At 40.6% G+C, this 21,939-nt stretch overlaps 1 protein-coding gene across 1 annotated transcript in view; it reads right to left on the bottom strand.

Moving 5' to 3' along the window:
* The window catches only part of PRKAR2B (protein kinase cAMP-dependent type II regulatory subunit beta), an 88,746-nt gene that overhangs the window by 57,596 nt on the left and 9,211 nt on the right, over positions 1 to 21,939 (bottom strand). The window contains exon 2 of the mRNA XM_086739957.1: positions 476 to 511. Within this exon, the coding sequence (XP_086596083.1) occupies positions 476 to 511 (36 nt within the window). The remainder of the gene's footprint in view (positions 1 to 475; positions 512 to 21,939) is intronic.

Here is a 21,939-nt window from a genome sequence, read left to right as displayed (position 1 = left end):
CCTGCCAGCCCTGCACAGCAGAACAACGCACCATGTACAAAAACCAGCTCGGTCTTGAAAAACACAGAGAGATTTCTAGCATGGTTGTGCATTTTTTCACGCATAGATGATCACCAAATTGCTGTTTCAGGCTGTCTATGAAGTAAGCAAGACAGCCCTGCACCAGATTACATTCAGTTCTTGCTTTTGAAGTTCAGTTCTGTTAGGGCTAAAATTATTTTCTTTAAAGGAAAAAAGAAAAGCTTAGGTTTTTCATAAATTCCACAGCAACAAGAAGGCTTCATGCAAGTTTTGTGACCTGAAACCTTGGCTACACTTTTCAGTAAACGAGACAACGGATTTAAGGTTAACCTAAGTCAGTCATCTTTAAAGAAACCTGACTAACGTCATATTATATTTTACATGACAACCACCATCAGCATTACGTTTCAACTATTATGTAGACCAATGAAACATGCAACTTTATCCAACTTACCTGATGCCCGCCTGGTGAATCGGTTTATCGCTGGAGCTGAAAGAAAACACAACATTTCAATTAGATTCTTTTTGTAATAATCTAACGCACCTTAAACATAACAACGCTATATCTCATTCAAAGTGTGACAACTGCAAAAATCCGCTAGTCAGTATTTTTCTGTCTTTACAGAAGCCCATGTTAACTTCATATACACTTAAACTTTCAAGCAGCTTCGCAAAAGATACGGTAGATAGTAACCAGTAGGCTTTCAAGACCATTTTCGGCTTCTTAAACATTACTGTTGCTTATTGCTATTCATGACCGGCTGTGAAACATTTACACCTGCATTTCCATTATTTACTGAGAGTACAGAAATTGGCATCTTGCAAACAATGACACAAGCATGGACTAAAAAAAGGATGTTAAAAAAAAAAAACCTGCCCAAGCCCCAGTTTTACAGCGCAAGTGACTGTTTGATAGTGCCATCTTGGCACGTCTCCAGCCGCGGGCTGCAAACATTTGGAATGAGACTCCTATCTCATTTCCAGCTGGGAGAGATCGCAAAATACTTCTTAAAGCACACAGTTTTTTCTCTATTTCCTTTCCAGATTTACCAGCTTCTTCGAGAGCTACTAGAGATAAAATAGATAAAGAAATAAAGTTTTATGTTTTCCCTTCCAAATACAACCTTCAGTCTGCTTCTAATTAGTATAAAACACTGGTATTGAACTCTACTTTCATGTGACACATTAACTGCTGGAACAAACAGCGAGAAGAAAATCTGAATGACCTAATTTCAAACGTGGGCAGCAGCTACATTAAAAATGTACGCCTTTACAGTGCTCATTAATATTCAACCTTAAAAATTGCTCTTAATGTTTACAAGGAATTGAAAAAATTACAAATATTTAACTTTTTTATTTTATCCTACTAAATTTTGCATAGGAGTTATGCACCATTTCTTGAACATCTAAGCCAAGATAAAGAGAAAATAAATTGCTGAGAAAACAGAAGAGACAGTGACAGCTTGAGACATAAACTGACTTTATTCCTTTGGGGAGAAAAAAAAAAACAGAGCAAAGCTACAATTTCTGAGCCACAGTCGCAGATGGTTTGTGCAAGCCCATACAGCGGTGACAGGTCCAAGTGTTAAGAAATACACCGGGAAACCCAAGCGCAGCGGTTCAGAGTGTTAGCCAGCAGCAAGGAAACCTCTGGGGAATAAGCTATCACAAACCCCAAGCTTATAGATAAATAAACAAGAGAGTAACATAACCAGCAAAGTTATTTTAAAATGTGAATTCTAATTCTCACCCAACTTTTTTTTTTTTAATATAAAAGGGTAAGACATTTAGACACGTTTTTAATTACAGCGGACACCATATTTTATGCAACTACTGTTTTGTAATACAAGGAGCTGTTTCATTCCTCAAAACTGTTCATTTTGTAACTGGGGTTATGGGCCAAATTCATTTCAGGACACGGGACAAAACTGTCACCATCAGATGGCTGAGCTGTTACCTCCAGCATGTAAATTCGCAGCAGTTCGCAGCAGATGTGCTCTTATATTTAAAAAACCTCAACATTTAGAATCCGACATATTTCTAACAAGAAAGCATAACATAGTGCTCTGCTCCCATTCAAAAGCTTTCCCCAAACGCAGGGAGGGTATTTGGCTTTGACTGTCGGTTTTGTACTTCTTCTGTAGATAGGAAGATTTAACTCCTCTTGACAGCTACCTCAGCACATTTTACCAACACACACACAAAAAAAATAATACAACATTAAAAAAATAACATCTAACACAAAACTAACATAATTTGAAGACTACATCTCTTTGAAACAATTTACTAGGACTGTCAAAGAGACAAGTCCTTTTCCAGCTACTTCCCACTCCGTACTTCCAAATTCACTCTTTCACTTGGTTGCAGGGAGCTTAATTTATTTTACAATAAATTTTACAGATTATTTACTATTCAGAAAAAAAAATAAAGAATAAAAAAATAGCAAGAATGCCAGAACCTTGATAGGCAACTGTTTTGAGTTCATATGAATAATCAGTGTTTGAGCAGCCACCAGGCAAAGCCTTCCTCCCCAGTCTGGGATTTTGTGAAGGTCATCCAAATGTGTTACTGGGAGATTTAGAAACAGCACTCGCAGTTCTCTGTTAGGCAGCAAGCTGAACTACTCTCTATTTCTCTTGCAGCAAATGGCAATATACTTTTGTTGCTCAGAAAGATGGAAGTGTTGGCTTACAAGAAGGTATCAGACAACCACCAGCCCTACAGAAATTTAGTTGGTATTTTCACTACAAAGTAGATGCACGGTCAATCATGTCGCTACAATGGCTGGTACGATAAGCATAGTAAAGTGCGCAAAAGAGAGCCTAAGAAGCATTTTGCTGGAGCCACTAAAAATAATAAATTACCTTTCAAATGTGTCAGGAGGTGAAAGTCTTGGCTTAGAAACAAATAGACAAATCGATGGCAGAGGGATATTAACACGCTCCTCCAGGAGCCACAGAGCATCAGGAGCAGCAGGGAGCTTTCCAGGGAAGAAGCACTACTCGCTCTGCCTGTGCTTATCATCTTCCCTGGGTATCTTTTTTTAGCCACTGTCCTTACTGAGTTCTGGGCTAGGCTGACTCTTAGGGTTGGACTGAGATAACTGTCCTGATTCACAAGGCTCAAGTGCAAGTGGCACCCAGAGAGTACCATGCCAAGAGACAGTCTTGGCATCCAGATTTAACTACGAAGGCAGCTTTGAAATCCTGCTCACAGGCCACAGGGATATTACACTTACATCTACGCGTTCACGCCTCGAGTTAAACACACAGACAAAACGTGGTGCTTAGGTACAGTGCTTAGGTACAGTGCTTCCCATGCTGCTGCTGCGCTGCTCCCCAACATCCCCTACCACGAGACACCCAGGCAGCCCTGTCAGAGCACCTGCACCACAGTATTCCAGTCAGGAAGGGAATGGGCTTGAGGCAATACCTACCTGGCTTTTGAAGTTAACTCCACAGCAAAAGTACACTTCATCTTAAAGATTACAGCAACATTGTGCTGAGAGTTAGTTGCTCAGAATGATTCAATAAAACAGCTTGCTAGGAAAAAACTGCTTACGGTAACTCACAGCTATACCCACCACACTACAGACTTGCGCAAAATGTAAAAGGAACAAGAAACGTGGATTGCAAAAAGTTGTCATTGCAAAATCCAGGGATTTTTCCCAGTAAAGGGTAAACTGCCATGCAGATAAATTCAGAACATGTCCAGTGACATTTGATCTTTTTTACAATAAGAGAAAGAGCACTGCACCACAACTGAGTAACACAGTGAGAGGGCACGGGGCAGGGGGGAAGAGAAGTGACAGGAGTCTGTATCCTGATGAAGATTTGATTAAATTATCATTTGAAACTATGCAAGCTATCCATCCTTATGTGACATATCACAGTTGCTTTGATGTTAGTGCTACATAAGAGAGAATCCCACCATCTAAGATGTTACCATCTGCAAATCTCTGCCGAGATGACTGTACAAAATTACAGTTTTTAAAATATTTTGGCAATACAGATCAAGTAAACAGAAATAATTGATAAATTATCAAGAGAGGCTGAAATATTTTAATATCTATTCACCAAGAATATAGGTTGTAAAAACAACATCAAACTACATGAAGCACACACTAAAAATTCTTCCATCACTCAACAACTGCCTAACCATTGCTCCTTTCCCCACTGCACTTTACCTCTCATACTCTTTCTTCTTCATGAGCATTAAGCAATCATCACAATAGCTCTGTAGAACAGACCATAAAAGTAGCATAACTTTGTAAGTAGAGGAGGAAATGGGGGTCTACGGGGTTGTTTACAGAGCACCAAGACTAAGAAGGTAGTGCTACACAGTTAACATGTTCTGATAGCTTAAGCCATCCCTTTTTGCAGACTCCCAATTTAAGTGCTCAAAGTCAAGTTTGCTTCAGAAACTGTCAGAGATTCTTGTGCCATTAATGTCACCTGGAATAAGCAGCTAAACACACTGCAGACATTAGACATGCGGCCTTCCTAAGAAATCAGGGACTGTCAGCCTGGGATTTGACAAGAGGTCCTGCTTATCAGGGGCTGCTGAGGATGTGCCTGAGCGCTCTGCCAGCCAGACCTCTAAATTGGTGCCTTCTGCAGGTCTACAAACCAGGCAAATACACAACCCTGGGCTGTGCTGCAGAGCACACAGGCACCCCATGTGTGCCCAAGGCCAGGTGAGCACACCCAGCTCCCTGCGGCCGCTCCGGTGGACGGAGGCCATCAGGACACTGCTCAGGCCACATCTGTGGCAACTCAAGGAAAAGCTCTTCTAGAGCAAAATACACAAAGCCAAAAAGCCTGCGCTGAGTGACAAGGGCTGGCAGGAGATCAGTGATTAATCTTCAGTATTAGTAAAAACTGGAATGCTTTCCACAAGCCCCACGTGCAATCAGCCATTGTAATTTCTTCATAGAGCAAAGGACTAAACCCCCTTAAAAATAAACAAAAAATTTAATTCGGCTATTACATGTCTAAAGCCCTCAAATTTGGCAGCCTATATCCCCAAAAACCCAGCTCTATTTACAGAGCAGGAATATCACTGATGTATCTTAAAGGATAGATACAAACAGAAATATCTGTACCATAGTGTGGCACACTCAAATGCCCCGAGTGACGAAAGTCACAGCCACATCATACTTTTTTTTTTTTTCCCCTATCTCAGTGGGGGCATGCCCGCCTCTCCCAGCGCTGCTCTAGGTTCAACACGGTTGGTGCTGAGCCTAGCCTAACAAAACTGTCTTCCCCAAACTAACTCCAGCGAGATGCCTCTGCGTGCTGAGTTCTGCAGGCACATTGTGGGACACCTGGGTTGTCCTTGCACAGGGGCAGCACTGCAGCTGGCTCTAAAACCAGTTCAGCTGTGCCTGTGCAGCACTACTAGCACAGGTAACAATGGCACAGGTAATCCACAACAACAATGGCACAGACTATCCATAACAGGTAATTTATCCATGGAGAATTAAGAGCTGATTGCACTTACAGTTAGTATCACACCAGAAATCAAGGTACACGGTCTTTTCTTGCTTAGAATCTCTAAATATTAAATAGCACTAGAATACAGACTTAGGAAGATGATAAAATCAAGCTGTTAAAATTAAGTGAAATTACGTAAATATTTAATAAAACTGTAAAATATAGATCTATTTTCCTCAATGAATGTCTAAAGTTATTCCAACTGTGAGAAATTGTTTGCTTTACTCTGAAGAGCTATTCTTCCTTCTAGTTACCAGACTCTGTCTCCTACATTCACCGACAGTTTGAATGTCAGGGACTTTGACAAAGGAGGGAGTTGTCAGGTCTACGGAGAACGGTTCTCGTCTTTTCTCTGTGAAAGGCCATGACTGTGAGGAATGAGGAGAAGGGATGAGCCCAGGGAATATGCAACTATTATTTGGAAGACAAACAAACAGCCTTTGCAGCACAGTAACCATTAGGTAGAGCTTAGCTTTCTAAATAAGTGCATTTCAATTTCTGGAAATTTAACAGCAACAGTAATATTTTAATGATTAAATATGTAAGATAAATTTAATTATTTCCCTCACCAAATAAGTCAATCTCAAAAGATGAAAGAAGAAGAAAGGGTAAATCACATCCATATAGGTGCACGCTGTAAGTAACACTCAGCCACAGAATCTGAAAGGTTAAACAGCATCATTGCCGTTAAACTTCCCAATAAACAAAACTTAACATTTCAGGAGAATCTGAAGTCCACTCCGAAACACTGATTTTCCTCAGGGAGGAAAACCCGCAGCTCCTCAAAGGGCTGGCTCTGCACGCAGAGGGATCTCGCTCCATCCAAAGAAGGGTACGCTGCTGGAAGGCACTGGCAGTACAGGCTCTTGGGGAGAGCCTGCTCCCTAAGGGGTCACGGCTGCTATGTACCCAGGGAGGCAGACTGCGCGCATATACACACATCCATACACACAAACAGCATGCAGGCAGAGACATGAAGTAAATGCACACTTTCAGGGAGTCCCACTGACAGAGACTGAGAAGCCCAAGATGAGCAAGAAATGATGCTACAGTGGTACTATTACACACTGCTGGGAGAAAAAGTGAGAGAATAATTTGGCTATTGCAAGAAAAGTAGATGTTGGAGAGAGAAGATAGCTACATCAGATGGGATGTCCCAAGAGACTTTTTTTTAATTAAAAAATGACATTTACAGATTTTAAAACCATCTGTACCACAACAAATATATACATAATTATTCCTGTCTCTGAAGACATCAACACATCTGTAAAAGAATAAAAATATACAGAAACCAGAATATACCATTATCTCCATTTTTACAATATGCAACAAGATAAACAAATTTACAAGAGGTTGTAGTCCTAAAATGCAGTTAGTCAAAACTGCATTTTAAGAGTTTTATTGTCTCTACAAATTACTTCTTTTCATTTTTCAGTCCGGAAAATGAGTTCTATTTCACTGTAGAACAGTTTCTCAAGAAAGCTGGGAAAGCCTTACAGTCACAATAATTGGAAAACTAGACTGGATAATTGCCTTGTGCTGCTTGCAATTTAGCTCTGGAGCTTGTATTTCCAGAATTATGTGCTAGTACACTAGGACTGCCCCTTTCCAAACCAAACACCATGCACTTCCAAGGGCTGCACGGGATTCTGAGGTCTCCTAAGATAACCTTCAAAGGAAGCTGAGATAAAGAATCCCAGTAACTGACTTTATTCTTATAAATATATAAACTATCCTAAAAAAAAAAAAGGCTGCCAAAAACAGCACGGAAGAAAGCTGCTCTTCTTGATGTATTTCATTCCACATACTAACATGTTATCTCCCAGGCAATACAAATGAGTTGCTACTTCAAACCAAAACCAAACAGCAAACTCTCCTCCCTTCTCCTTTCTCTGACACAGTAACAAGCCACAAGTTATTTCTACAAAACCCTAAAAAGCTTGACTTAATAATTTGTATCAAAAAAGCTCAGCAAAACTTTTGGAAAATTAATTTACTGATTATTAAGATATCACCACACAAGAACATGAACTAAATATATGGATAAATGCTTTGGGTATCGCTTTGCTGAAGATTAAAGCTCTGTGTATCCATTTAAATGCATCACTATGGCATCAGGAAAACAGCTATGTTATAAAGGGAGTCCTTGAAAATATTTAATAAACAGAGAATCTAATATATTATTGCAGCATTTTTAGATTATTTCCATGTTATAATTAGTGTTGATGTTAAATATATTTGGTTTTAAAACGCTACTATGGAGCAGCACACTGTAATGGTCACATTTTGACACGTACATACAGCCAGTCATTATGCCACAAGTTGGCTGGTTATTTTATCTGTCATAACACAAACCTCGAAAGAGAGGCAAAGAAATCTTTATCAGTTAAGATATTTCAGCTCTTGTGAATAATTGATGCTGAATGTAATTACTAACACTGAAAATAAAAAGACGAAATGCCTGTCTGATGTGTTAGACCAATGAGCCAACGCAGTGAAACGGGCTGTCACAGCCCATTAATGGGAAGGAAACGTTGCTCTTGGAGAGCATATTTACTTTTCCCAGTCAAGCTGCTTCTTCAAGATTTGGGCTGCTTTAAAATTATTTTTAAAGCTATCACTTCTTTCAGATTAATGTCCCATGTTAGAACGATGTTGCTGCATTGAGTTTTTCTATCTGAAATATGTACATTCTGTTACACAGTGCTGCATGCCACACATAGCACATTTCCCCTCTAGAAACTCATCGTCATTATTGCTTGTGACCACTACGCTCCGTCATTATCACATTAAAAGTAATCAGTCATCTAGATAAAAGAGGGGGAGGAAGAAAAAAAAAAAAAAAAAAACAAAAACCCAACCACATTCACAGTAATATTTCTATTCCTCAGTTATACCACAGGCTGCAACAAGTTAATTTGTGCTAGAATTTTTCTAGGTACAAGCTGGATACATACCTGTGCGAAAATCCTGGCTTGGAGTACTTGCTGCCCTCAACCCCAGGTTGTACGTATGAGGTACCAGAGACAATATATTTTGAAAGCAAACAGGGAATATGAAATTCAGCCTAAAAATACCAGTGGAATAAAAGTATGAGGGAAGTCAGCCTTGCTGGGACATGTCTTGGGCTATGAAGACCCAGGCCTTTTCACAGAGGCGAAACCCAAGACCCAAGAACCCATTTTTCGTTCATCCTCTGTTTTGTACAATTTGCCAAACTGATTATTTCTGCCTAGTAGAGTGGGCTGGGGTTTTTTTAGTTCATTTTTTTAATGTGATCATTATACTCCAACACCACTTGTGCTAACATCACTCTTTGCTAAGCAATTTTTTTACCGTCTCCAAGGAATATCTGCTATAGCCATAGCATAGTTTACAATCGCTACTAAACCCCATCTGATAGAAAACATCAGTAATGCTTTTGTCTTCTTACCATCTGTACATGGCTTCCTTCCACTTGAAATTTCATAAGCTATTTTAAGAATATTATGGTTATTTGCTTTCTAACACTGTAGCGTAGGCATTTAGATTCAATTTCATGTTCTTCTCTGCTTTCTAATTTTGCTGCCTGAAGCGTATTTACTAATGTCTGCATGTTCCCAGTCAGAATGGCAGAAAAAGTGGTCATTCTGCCAAAGCTCTACCAGCAATGCCCAGATCAGTTGGGTGGTCTGCTCATCTGTAAAACTATCAAATTGACATTTTATATGTCATCAGGCTTTAGCATCACCATCTCCTAAGATGAAGAATAATCTGCACCTGTCCTTGAATTAATATTTCTGTCAAACTGCAAACCAGACTGCTCAACATTTTACAAGAGTGACCCGTTCCCCTGAATTCCTGGTAGCCAACAGCTTCCCTTAACTATTACACAACACTGCTTTAGGCCCTCTTTCTTTACAAAATTCCGGCCTACATTTTTAGTCTCTTGACAGTACCTGCAAGTTATATTTATTACAAAGGAATAATGCTGCAATCTTGCTGATGGTAGTGGGTTGGAGAAGATGTCATGGCTGTCAGTATTCTTCTCCAAAGGAGTACACCTTTGTGTGGAGTTTATAATTATCTCATCTATTTTATACGGTTTAACAACTGTGAACATAACTGCTTTCTCCCATACACATTCACACTACCCGTGTTTAATCCAAAGTCTCAACCCTTTTAAAACTCTGGTTTTCCTACTATTATTCATGTTTTTGTCACTTTGCCATTAGGTTATGACAACAAATCCTACATGGGCAAACACCAGTAAAACTTTCTGAAGTTTAGATTTTTTACAAAGTCTCTGCCTGCTTCCTAGAACTACCTCGGCAGAAACCTGTACTACAAAGTACCTTGATGAAGTATATTAGTACGTACAATCTGTAATCCAAATTGCCTGCTTCTCCACTTCCTGGTGAAATCTAAGATTTTGGACTTTATGTGTATTTTAAACTTTGCATATTTTAAGAATATTACATACTTAAAGGGAGTTTCTCTTGCATTCATGATAATTAATTCTCTCACAACTGAACAGATAATTTTGTTAACCTTCAGATCACGAGGGAAAGCACATTTTCCCACTTGGTTTTAGAGAAAGGCTGAGAAATGTACCTCATCTGAGAGCATGGTGACTCTAAAAGCAAAAGCAAAAAAAAAAAAAAAAAAAAGCCCAAACCCCAAGTGTTATTGCTTGAATATAATTAGAAGAATGGCACTGAGACTGTTTCAGGGGAAGGAAAAAAAAATTATATATATATATACACATATAAAGCCATCTAAATAGGAAAGTCATGACCAAAAAGAGAAGCACTTGAGCCTTATTCTGTCCTCATTCCTACCACATAAAAGAAGTTTGCTGACGGTACTGATGGCAGGATGGTGCTTCCTGACGTCAGCATGCTGACTGATGAAACATCTAACACGGTCCGCAGGCAGAGCTGATCAGATCCCCCATTTCCCTGGTCAGATGTCTCACTGGTTTAAAAGCCTGCAAATAGCATGCTTCCCCCTACTAGACAAACTGTCCGTTGTCTGGCAGCCAACAAAACTAGCTAGTGGAACAACAACAAAATGAAAAACTCTGTGTCCTCGCAGCAGCTAGGAACACATCTGCTGGAGTCACTTAACTTGGCGGCTGACACCTTCCCCAAGCTCAGCTCCCAGAGGTCAGGGTGTAGTTTCTGAGAATGGGTTTGGGGTATCTTGGGGTTTTGTTTCTCTGTTTCTAGTAAATCTTTGTATTCTTAGGCTGCAGGCCTGGATAACACTAGCAACATAAAAGCCTGGGCTACCAGTGTTGAGATTTGAGAGGCTAAGCCAAAAGGAATAAAAGGGGAGAGAGGGGCAAGGAAAAAAAAAATTACTGTTTACTTCCCATGCTAAATTACTGTAAGCAGCTGTCAGGGATTATGGTGAAGCTGTTAGCCAAAGCACCCTTCATGTTTTGGCCCTTCCAGTTCTCAGGGGCAAGTAAATGAAGCACAGCTGGTGGCTGCACCGGCTTCAACACAGACCTTAGGTACCCTTGCAATGGAAAGCCAAACACATCCTGGGCTACATCAAAAGAAGTGTGGCCAGCAGGTCAAGGGAGGTGATTCTGCCCCTCTGCTCCACTCTTGTGAGACCCCACCTGGAGTACTGCGTCCAGCTCTGTAGCCCTCAGCACAGAAAAGACACAGACTTGTTGGAGTGAGCCATGAAGATGATAAGGGGGCTGGAGCACCTCTCCTTTGAGGACAGGCTAAGAGAGTTGGGGCTGTTCAGCTTGGAGAAGAGAAGGCTCCAGGGAGACCTTATAGCAGCCTTTCAGTACTTAAAAGGGGTTTACATGAAAGATGGGAAGAAACTTTTTACCAGGGCATGTTGCAATAGGACAAGGGGTAATGGTTTTACACTAAAAGAGGGTAGATTCAGACTAGATAGAAGGAAGAAATTTTTTATAATGAGGGTGGTAGAACACTGGAACAGGTTGCCCAGAGAGGTGGTAGATGCCCCATCCCTGGAAACATTCAAAGTCAGGTTGAATGAGGCTCATCCTGATCTAGCTGAAGATGTCCCTGCTCCTTGCAGCGGGGTTGGACTAGATGACCTTTAAAGGTCCTTTCCAACCCAAACGATCCTATGATTCTGTGATTCTAAGTGACTCCACAAATCTTCACCTTGAATTAGCTGCACACTGGCCTGTTGACATGGCACCAGCCATGCAGGTGCTGCTGAAGACATCATGAAACTTTCCAGACCAACTGAAGGACTGCAGATAATGGCAAAAATCCATCAACAATGAGCTACTGTGACTTGCAGTTAAAAAAAAAAAATAGTTCTCCCTACAGATAAAGCACCACACAGACATATCCTGTCAATGATGCCAAAAGAGCTGCAAAAACTTACGTAAGCAAAGTCCATTATCTAATGTGTTTCCGTTACCCAGAAGGATACCAACTGGGGATCTTCCAACTGGCATCTCTCAAATTGCACAGCTGGCTGTCATTTTCCCCTGAGCTGGGCAGGTAAAGAATGGTGGCAATTAGGGATGACCACTTTCCAAGTGACCAGGCAGCACTCTTCCTTGTACCCATTGCTTCGTGACAGCTAGCTGCTGAACAAAAAAAAAAAGGACAAACACAACATTGACCTCATCTCCATGATCACCACTATCCTGATTCCGAAATTCTCCCTTGAACGGCTCTCAGTTTTGGAACACGATACCCCATCGCCAGCTATCCCTCTTCCCACAAATGTAAGTATGCAGAACATGTTGCATCTCACAGCATAACATGTAGCACACCACAGTTTGTCTTGTACTCAGCCTTGATACACCTGTGCCGGCACTTGCATGATGATGATCAAACACAGACCCACAGTGCTGCATACTACCATCCCAGTGCCAAGACGCAAATAACACAGTATATATATATGGTATAATGGCTTTGTTTAGGTTCTTCTTCCAGGCCTGCACTCACCTCAAGCTGTTTTTCTCTTCCATGGTTAACAACTCAAAACTTCCTGAAAACATGCCAGGATCATAGCCCAGACTACACAGAACACATTAGAGAAATAATAAAGAGTAGTGTTGCCTAACTTGGTGTGAAGATTATTGTGTCCCAAAGGTAAAATTTGTGCATAATAATACCAAACAGTGTCCCTTGAGCCCCTTTATAAATCTAGTCTTTATTCTCAAACTGCCTCTGAGTCAGTACCTGTGCCTTGATTCCGGAGCCTTTGAGACCAAGTAACTAATTTCTCAAGAGAATGGAGAAGCCAAAGATGGAGAAGCCTTTTCTGTCCTGAACTAATAGACTTGTGCAAGAGAGGTAAAGAGTGGTCAAATGAAGCACCAGATACCAACTTACTTCAGCACCTTCTGGTTTGTTACTGTGAAACAGGGATTATTGGTAGCATCTGAACAACGCCTCCAAGCAGAGATGGTCAAAGTGCAAATACAAAGACCTATCTACTGTCATTTGATTTCTTCTGATGCTGCAGTAGCATCAAAAGCACTCAATGAGACTATGGAAAACTCTAAATCTCATTATGTCTTATGGCTGCATTACTTGGAATCAATTCAGAAACGTCCAGTAATGGCAAGTACTGGATTTTTCAGTGCTACTCCATTTTGCTCAATAGTTTGGGCAGCATTTGAAAAGCTGCATCTGTTGTAAGTAAACTTTGGCATCACAGTCACTTTTACTCCCATTTCGTTTTTCTCCTTGCTAGTGAAGCTTGAGAACATTGTCCTGACTTCCTTTGGTAACTATCTGTGAGATTCCTACCAGGGGCCAACTTTCCATGACTGTTGATAACAAAACTCTCCAATGGGCTGATTAGTCATCAGACAATGAAATAACTCTTGGCATAAAATAATGGTCTTCCACCAGAGGACATAAAAAAAAAAACACCACCAAAAAAAACCACCCCAAAACAAAACAAGAAACAAAAAACCCTACTGTGGTCCCAATTTGAATTCCCTAGCAAAATCACATTTGATAATGACACCATTACCTGACATAGAGCTAAAACCAATGGTAACAAACCCGTGTGGTCATGACCCAAAGATCCCTTCCCTCTAGACCCACCTGAGAAGTCCGATGTACACTTTTTCATGTTGTCTATTTATAATTACGTACCTGGGCAGATAATTTGAGATTCGGATACTAAAGAGGGAAGTACACAGAGACAGAAGAAAGGCAGACCAACAGATGCAGCTGGAATCTTGCTCAGACTCTCTGCTTTGGGGACACGGGAGAAACCCTTTACTCTGTGTCTGATGAAGTGCTGCTTCTCCTGTCTATTGTTCTCCTTCAACCTCCACTGCCTTTCAAGAAATTCTACTTCTTTTAGAGCAAGTAAACAAAAGGTCAAGACTGCATCAAAAAGGGAGAAACAAAAACTAAGGAATGAGTCTTCTTGACTGTTACATGTCTGACTACGAACCCACACCTCTGGAAAAAAATGCCCTATTCCCCAGGCCATGCCATATTCCAAGCGCAAGTACTGAAAGCTCTTCTCTTGAAGCCAAGTCAATGTGCAAGCAAGCATGCTAAAAAGCAGATAAGACACCTGACTCTGACCTAGTGGTCTGGATATTCAACTGCCCAGAAACATAGGCTAGAGTCTCTCTTCTAATTTACTGGAACATGAATGCTTTACATCATATCATCAGCACAAAAAAAAAAGTAAAATCCATTTCTGTAAATTACTTGCAAATTTCTAACATTTCTTCCTTGCTCTCTCAAAACATTAAAAAAAAAAAAAGTGTAGACTGCTTCAGCAAGTTTCTGCAACTAAAGGATACTTAATTACATAAACTTAGGATAAACATTACTTTTAACTTATATCCCCAGTATCCACGTTAGGTTACTAGAAGTGAAGATTGTGAGTACTCTTGCTGATTTTTCTTTTAAAAATTATTTCCCACAAGAAGATACAATTGCATTCTATGTTTTGTCCTACTAGTGGATTTAAAAAAAAAAAATTACAAACAAGGGCAACTTTTTGTTTTTGAAAACACCAATGTTAAGACAAAAAACTGTTCACCCTTCTGGTGGGTTGACCCTGGCTGGATGCCAGGTGCCCACCAAAGCCGCTCTATCACTCCCCTCCTCAGCTGGACAGGGGAGAGAAAAATATACGAAAGGCTCACAGGTCGAGATAAGGACAATGAGAGAGCACTCATCAGTTACCGTCACAGGCAAACAGACTCAACTCAGGGAAATTAGTTTAATTTATTACCAATCAAATCAAAGTAGGATAATGAGAAATAAAACTAAATCTTAAAAAGACCTTCCCCTAATCCCTCCCTTCTTCCCAGGCTCAATTTTACTCCCAATTTCTCTGCCTCCTCCCCACGAGTGGTGCAGGGGGATGAGAAATGGGGGTTGCAGTCAGTTCACCACACATTGTCTCTGCCACTCCTTCATCTTCACACTCTTCCCTTGATCCAGTGTGGGGTCCCTCGCACGTGAGACAGTCCTCCATGAACTGCTGGCATGACTTGTGACCCCATGGGTCCCTTCCACAGGGTGCAGTCCTTCAGGAACAGGCTGCTCCAGCATGGGTCCCCCACGGGGTCACAAGTCCTGCCAGCAAACCTGCTCCAGCCTGGCTCCTCTCTCACCACAGGGCCACAGGTCCTGCCAGGAGCCTGCTCCAGTGCAGGCTTCCCACAGGGCCACAGCCTCCTTCAGGCATCCACCTGTTCCAGCGTGGGGTCCTCCACGGGCTGCAGGTGGATCTCTGCTCCTCCTTGGGCCTCCACAGGCTGCTGGGGGACAGCCTGCCTCACCGTGGGCTGCACCACAGGCTGCAGGGGAACCTCTGCTCCGGCACCTGGAGCAGCTCCTCCCCTCCTTCTTCACTGACCTTGGTGTCTGCAGAGTTGTTTCTCTCTCATATTCTCACTCCTCTCTCCAGCTGCGATTGCTCTCGCACAGGTTTCCCGCCCCCCCCCCCCCCCCTTCTTAAATCTGTTATCCTAGAGGCACTACCTCTGTCGCCGATGGGCTCAGCCTCGGCCAGTGGTGGGTCTGTCTTGGAGCCGGTTGGCGTTGGCTTTGTGGGACATGGGGGAAGCTTCCAGCAGCTTCTGACAGAAGACACCCCTGTAGCCATCCCCTACTATCAAAATCTTACCATGCAAACCAAATACAACCCTTCATAGGCTGGGTCTATATGTGACCTTCATTGTAAGTGTGACCAGAAAAGGACACTATTTAATGCCCAATTCTGTAATGGCTATATGGCAGGAGTCCATATTAATAACTACCAACTGTCTTTTGTATAAACAATTTGGTAAATGACACATTGTTATGAGCCAGGAATATCAAGCAATCTCTCCAGTGTGCAGACAAGACAGTTCTGCCTTCACTTCGTGTGAGGCTGTGCTTGTGGCGGTCTGTTCCAGCTGAGGAGGACTGGCTCTTGGGGATGCAGCTACCCAAGGCCACCTCCAGTGCATTCCACTGCCTGCGACGACCAGTCCTTTTTGCGGCAGCTGCTGGCCGGCAAACAGCTTTGCCTTTTCCTGCTCCCTCCTGCTCACTCCGGCTCATACAGAGTTTCCATCCCTGGTCTGCCCTGTGGCTCTGCCCCAACACTCCCCTAAATGAGTTAGCGTCCATTTGGGAATACACTCATCTTTTCATTAGAGTACAGTATTATCTTATTAAGAACTTTACTAGCACTCTCCTACGATAAAATCTGGAAGATGGCAAGCTGGCCCACATCTATGTAAGACAATGGCAAAATTCACTAAGGCTTTCTCAATTTTAGTACACCTTTTATAGGCAATCTTTGTAGCCTAAACTGGCCATACAGGTTTCCTCTGTTTACAAGAGCTTTGCTGATTATTCTGGTATTCCTGTACATTTCAGTGAAAGATAAAGCCCTTATTTTCTACTTTGGCCAGAAAAAAATAATGCATCAGACGAAAATTTCTGAAATTCTAGCATCAGCTGGGCCCTGTACTACTAGAGTTTCTTTTAAAAGTACTGGAGGTAAACAATGCTACAGCAGACCCTCACAATCCTTAACGCCCGTATGGCTACAAGGTCCCTGAGAGAGGACGGCAAGTATTCCATTTTACCAAGTTACAGCATGTGCTCAGGCATACAGTGCAAACTAGTCAAAGGCATGCAGCAAGTTTGTGACACACATGGAAATTTAACCCAGCTTGTCTTAACTGTGAGCCATATTTTTAATTGCTGGATCATTCTTCTTCCTTAAAGGATGATTATCAAGGGATGAGACTAGAAAAGAGCAAACCTTAGCCTTCCGTTCAAACTCCTTTGTCTTGTGGATTGCATTCAGACTCCGAGTATTTAAATAGAATTTTTTTGCACAATTTTAAAGTATCTCTTATGACTGGCAGGATATGGGAAAATTGCCCTCAGTTACTATACTGCAACATATGCACTCATTTAAAAATATGTTTATCACTAACTTGACAGACCATAAGAGCTTCATCAGGCCAGCCTATAAAAATAGACATGTACGTATTTTCTAAAGCATATAGATTCACAGGCCCTCTAGGTGTTCCCGTATCATGATCTTCAAATTTCTTCAAATCTTCATTTCTTCAAATTTCAAGTGAACACTATACAATTTTACATACATGCCAATAATTCTGATAAACATGCCTCTCTCCTTTGTTTCACAGCTCCAGAGCTAAATTCTCCTTTTTGCCACTAAAACAAGAGGTTACTTAGAAATCAAACCACTTGCATAAAATATGTAGGATCTGATTGATAGAAAACAGCAGTAGATTAATAGTAACACATATTAGAAATCAAAACTACTGATCACCAAAAGGAAATTTTTAAAACTGAGAACTATGATTAAACTTCATTTCAACACAAACAAAAGAAAGCGACAGTTTTACATCCAGTGGCGAGTTTGTAACTGGAATCGTGTGACTTTGCAATTACAGACTACAAAACTTCAATCTTCTTTCCGCTCCCTAAAGTACAATCAGTTATACGCATTCGATTCCTCACTCTATAAACAGAGAAAGCAATGTCAAACATAACTTCTCTTAGCATAGTTTATCTTGAGAAAACATTGCAACTGTTGAATCTCCAATACACAATTTGTGCAATATGAGGCTAGTCTTATACAGAAAGCAAACTTTACTACCTAAAATGTACTTCATAAAAAACTCTAACATTGAGACAAAAGCCAAATTCATCCTTTCATCTAAAAAAAAAAAAAAAAAAAAAGGGGAGTAGTTCTGCAGCTCTATAAACTGTTTTGTCCTGGAACAGAGAACACAAGTTAAACTATGTCAGTTCCTAGCCAGAAGTAAATATAAAGGAGAGTTTCCGGAATGAATGCGTAAATCTTTTTGGCTCTGCCATTACATTTTTAAAACAGCACATGTGTTTATATTCTGATCTTTGTACCTTTTCCAAATAAAAACAAAACAAAATCATAAAGAAATACTTTTCAGCAATAACCAGACTCCTATTACTTTCTGAGTGTTGGTTGCAGTAACAGGTAACTGCCGTAAGTGTAACAGCGATTATGTTTCTGTTCTTGATATTTAGGAGGAATGAACATTCTTACCCAGAACCTCATCTGTCAATTTTTAATTACTTTCAGCACAAATAACTTAAATACTGGAAACAAGCAAGAGTAATTTCATTTTGCAAATGATAAATTGATTTTAAAATGAATTAATAACATCTATTGCATGCTCTGTTGCTACTAATTGCTGTCAGTAATAACTACCTCATTTCCAGAAAACTGCTTTCTGCTTCATTTCTTTCACCTTGGTTCACAGCAAAGTTTATATCACTACGTTATCCACCTACTTGCTCCCCTTCCTAGCTTCTGAACTTGCTGAACAATTTCAATGAAATTTAATAACGAAGTAAGTCTCAAAACAAAAAAGTTCCTGCTAATTTGTGAAAATTAACAGCTGACACCAAACGGCTATCCACCATGAAGGAAACGTCACATAAATTCAGTATTGGTTTGCCTCATGTGGCCTGCCAGCCAGCTGATCAGTACTAGGCAGCTCTCAACATCAGTACCAGGCGGCTCTGAAGCACAGGCACCCAGGTGTTGCCCCTGCATGAACACCGGTACCGTGGTTACGCGCCTCCTAAATAAAACTAATTTTGAAAGATATGATATACACTCCATGTCACACACCAACTGGCTCTTTCAGGCCATAAAATATGTTTTGTTTTGGTTTTACCCCAACTGAACAAATACCAGCCAACCAGAGAGTTGGGATAACTTCACACTATGATTTTTACACTATGACTTCAAGAGACAAACTGGCACATACCTCTATCGTAAGTTCAGTGCTGTGTAGTCAGCTTTATTAGTTCTTCACAAGCAACTGGTAACAACTTCAGCAAATAAAACATCAAAACTTAAAACAAAAAAAAAAATAAATCCACTGACGAGGAACTTGCAATAAACATTGAAAGTTGAGACATTGGATTGTGATGTACTGACTTCTACCATAGTCATGAATGATAACTCCTTCCTCAGAAGTAAAATGCATCCCAGAAACAACAGAAAACTGTAGGCACGTGAGAAGAACAAAAATAACCTTGCTCCCTAATTGAATTTCCCCACCCCAGTGGCAGGACACGCTGGCAGTGCCCAGCCCGCCGGCGGGGCCCTCCAGCACTGCCCACCTGGACAGCTCCCGCCCCAGGGGAGGACGCAGAACAGCTCCCCAAAAAGGGACCCTGCGTTTGTCACCTCCGAGCTGAGAGACAACAAACAGCCCATTTTATTAGGAACGAGTGTTAACAGGCTCCTCGGCCTCTTGAATTTAAAGACATGTCTTTTTGTAGCTCTTTGCATGCTTTGTTTTGATTCTGTCAAGGATTCAGATCCTATGGTGGCAGAACTCTTCCAAAATTAAACATAAAAACATTTTTCTAACACTACAAAGTATGTTCCTGTAAGCACCCAACAAAGCACAGACTGATACCAAGATCACTACAATGATCTGGATCCAAGAGAACCTGCCTCTTCTTCCGAAGGGCCTTACACTCATCTTACTTCAACTCACTCCCAGATTATCTTCCATTATCTGGTGTCACAGCTATGGAGACAGCAAGTGTCATGCTAGAATTGTAACTATCAACCTGCTTCCTTTCAATTGAGAAGTGTGAGCGCACACATTTCTGTGATTTATCTTCCATTACTGTCAAGCAGAACTGCAAATAAGCCTTTATCTCAAAACAAGGAAAATGGGTGTTAGCCACTGATTGAGCGCCTGTATAAATAGCAGGTCAAGCAATCTTCTTAATTTTGCATATCGAAAAAAGCAAAAGAAGGAAAACAAAACACTTGATACACTCTTAACAGCAACAAAAGGTGAAAAACAGAAATGCTGTTACCGTCTTTTACTGTCTCTTATTACCATTTGTTTTGGGTTTTTTTTAAGTCCAGTGCATGAGAAAGATCCTTTAGCAAAAAAGACAGCTGAGACGGGAGAAGTAGGTTGCAACTCATTGCTTTACTCTTATGCTCCATGTAACCTCTCCAGGAAAACCCTCTCTTCAGTTAAAACAGATCAATGTCAACAAATTTCGGCAGTAGCATGAAAGTCAGGTCTTTCTAGCAGTATTTACAAAAGTTCACATTAAGAAACTTTACTCTAGAGGCTGTGCCACACTCCCAAAACTCCCCAAAAACAGAGTCAGAGAAGAGGACAAACACCTACACGTTTGCATGGAAAGCACACCTTTCTCTCTTAAGCTCAAACTGTTCTTTGAATGAGTCTTCCCAAGATCCCCAGACTTTCCAGTCTTCTTATACATCCCAAAGTCTGCCCCTGTGCCAAATGCAATGCTTTCAAGGACAAACTTAGAGAAAACACTAAATTCTTATTCTTCTTTTTTCAAATTTTTGAGGCCATAACCTGAAATAATTACAGATGGGCCATGTCCATACGACAATATAATCCAGACAATATAATCCAGATAGACAGCAAAGTAGAGCCCACTTAAAACAGCTGCTCCATTTTATAATTGGTTCTAAGAAAGCACAACCAGAACAAATTACTTCTTTTTGCAAGGTGGATAATGGAAATGAATCTACATCTACTCCCACCTCAACTGCCAGCAGCAGCTACATTCCAGTAGAAGGAAAAAACCGACAGATTAGAAAGGGAGATGTGCAGACAAATACTGCAGATAACTTTCTATCAAGAATGGAAGTTAGCAGTATCTAAGAATAACCATCTATCTACTTTCAGACCAGTTTTTTTACACGTGCATTAGCCGTTAAATAATATTTCCTGTAGGTTGAGGCAACAGGAAAGAAGGAAGGCTGTTAACTCTATATTTAAATTACCTCACAAATGCTTAAATAATGTAGTAGTGAAGGCTAGATCAGAGTTTCTCATGTTTTGAGTACCTATTAAAAACCAACAGAGACAGATAAATGATCAGCTAAAAGATGGCTTTTAGAGAAAAATGCCTGAATGTTACTTAAAGGAATTGAACAAAGTGGCTGGAAAGAGAAAACACTACACATTAAAACAAGGGGAAAAAAGATCAACAAAAAACCCCAGAACTAAAGATAAAATTATGACTGGGTCTAGTACTAAAGAAACTCATGAAGAAGCAGATCTAGAAAGGTACCTGGATCCTAACTCCTCAATTTCAGTAGAAATTAGGCGTAACTGAAAAAAAAAGAAAAAAAAAAATTATCTGTCCCTCTAATGTTTAATAGCGTCTATTACAGAGAACCTACATTTTCAAAACTCATTCATGATGAAAAAATGGTTTTATTAGATGGTATAAAACATTGTGTTCAAAGTCTTAAGAAAATTTTAACATGTCTATAGCATATATCTTAATTGCTTCTGACTGTAAGTGTGACTAGTATCACAAACATTGTTTTGGAAGAGAACAAGAAATCTGAGGACAACCCCAGCTCCCAATTAGACAAAGTTTCTGTCATTAAAGCTCTTAACCGTTGTTAACCCAGGAAGAGTGTTTAAACATACTTACTAGCTTATAGACACTCATTTGTAAACCCTTAAAGATTAAAACTGAAAAATTTCTTGATCAACACCTATTTCAAGGACTTGTGACATTAGTCTGCACTTTTACCAAAGGCAATTACTGGCCTGACGATAGAGCTCCTTAGGCATCAATGAAAATAAGTGTTAAAGCTTCAGAGAGAAGGATGCAAAAGGGAACAAGTTCAGTGGTTAAAGTAATAGGAAACAAATTAGAAGGATGAGATCAGTGCACTGACAACATATACTCATTTGTGGGGTCATCCAAAAAAAGGCCACAACAATGCTGTCATGGACAGCTTGAGTTCAAGTTAACCCATACCCTGCAACAGTTACAAATGCCTTATAACTCATGGCAATGGATTTTATTCTTCACACTAGCGTAACAAATCTATCATTAAATTCAGAACAGGAAAACACACGAAGCCTTTCAGCCTGTGCTCTCAGGGT

Source organism: Chlamydotis macqueenii, chromosome 1, assembly GCF_036417535.1.
Source record: "Chlamydotis macqueenii isolate bChlMac1 chromosome 1, bChlMac1.mat, whole genome shotgun sequence".
Classification (NCBI taxonomy): Eukaryota; Metazoa; Chordata; class Aves; order Otidiformes; family Otididae; genus Chlamydotis; species Chlamydotis macqueenii.
This window is presented reverse-complemented; position numbering and strand designations above follow the sequence as displayed.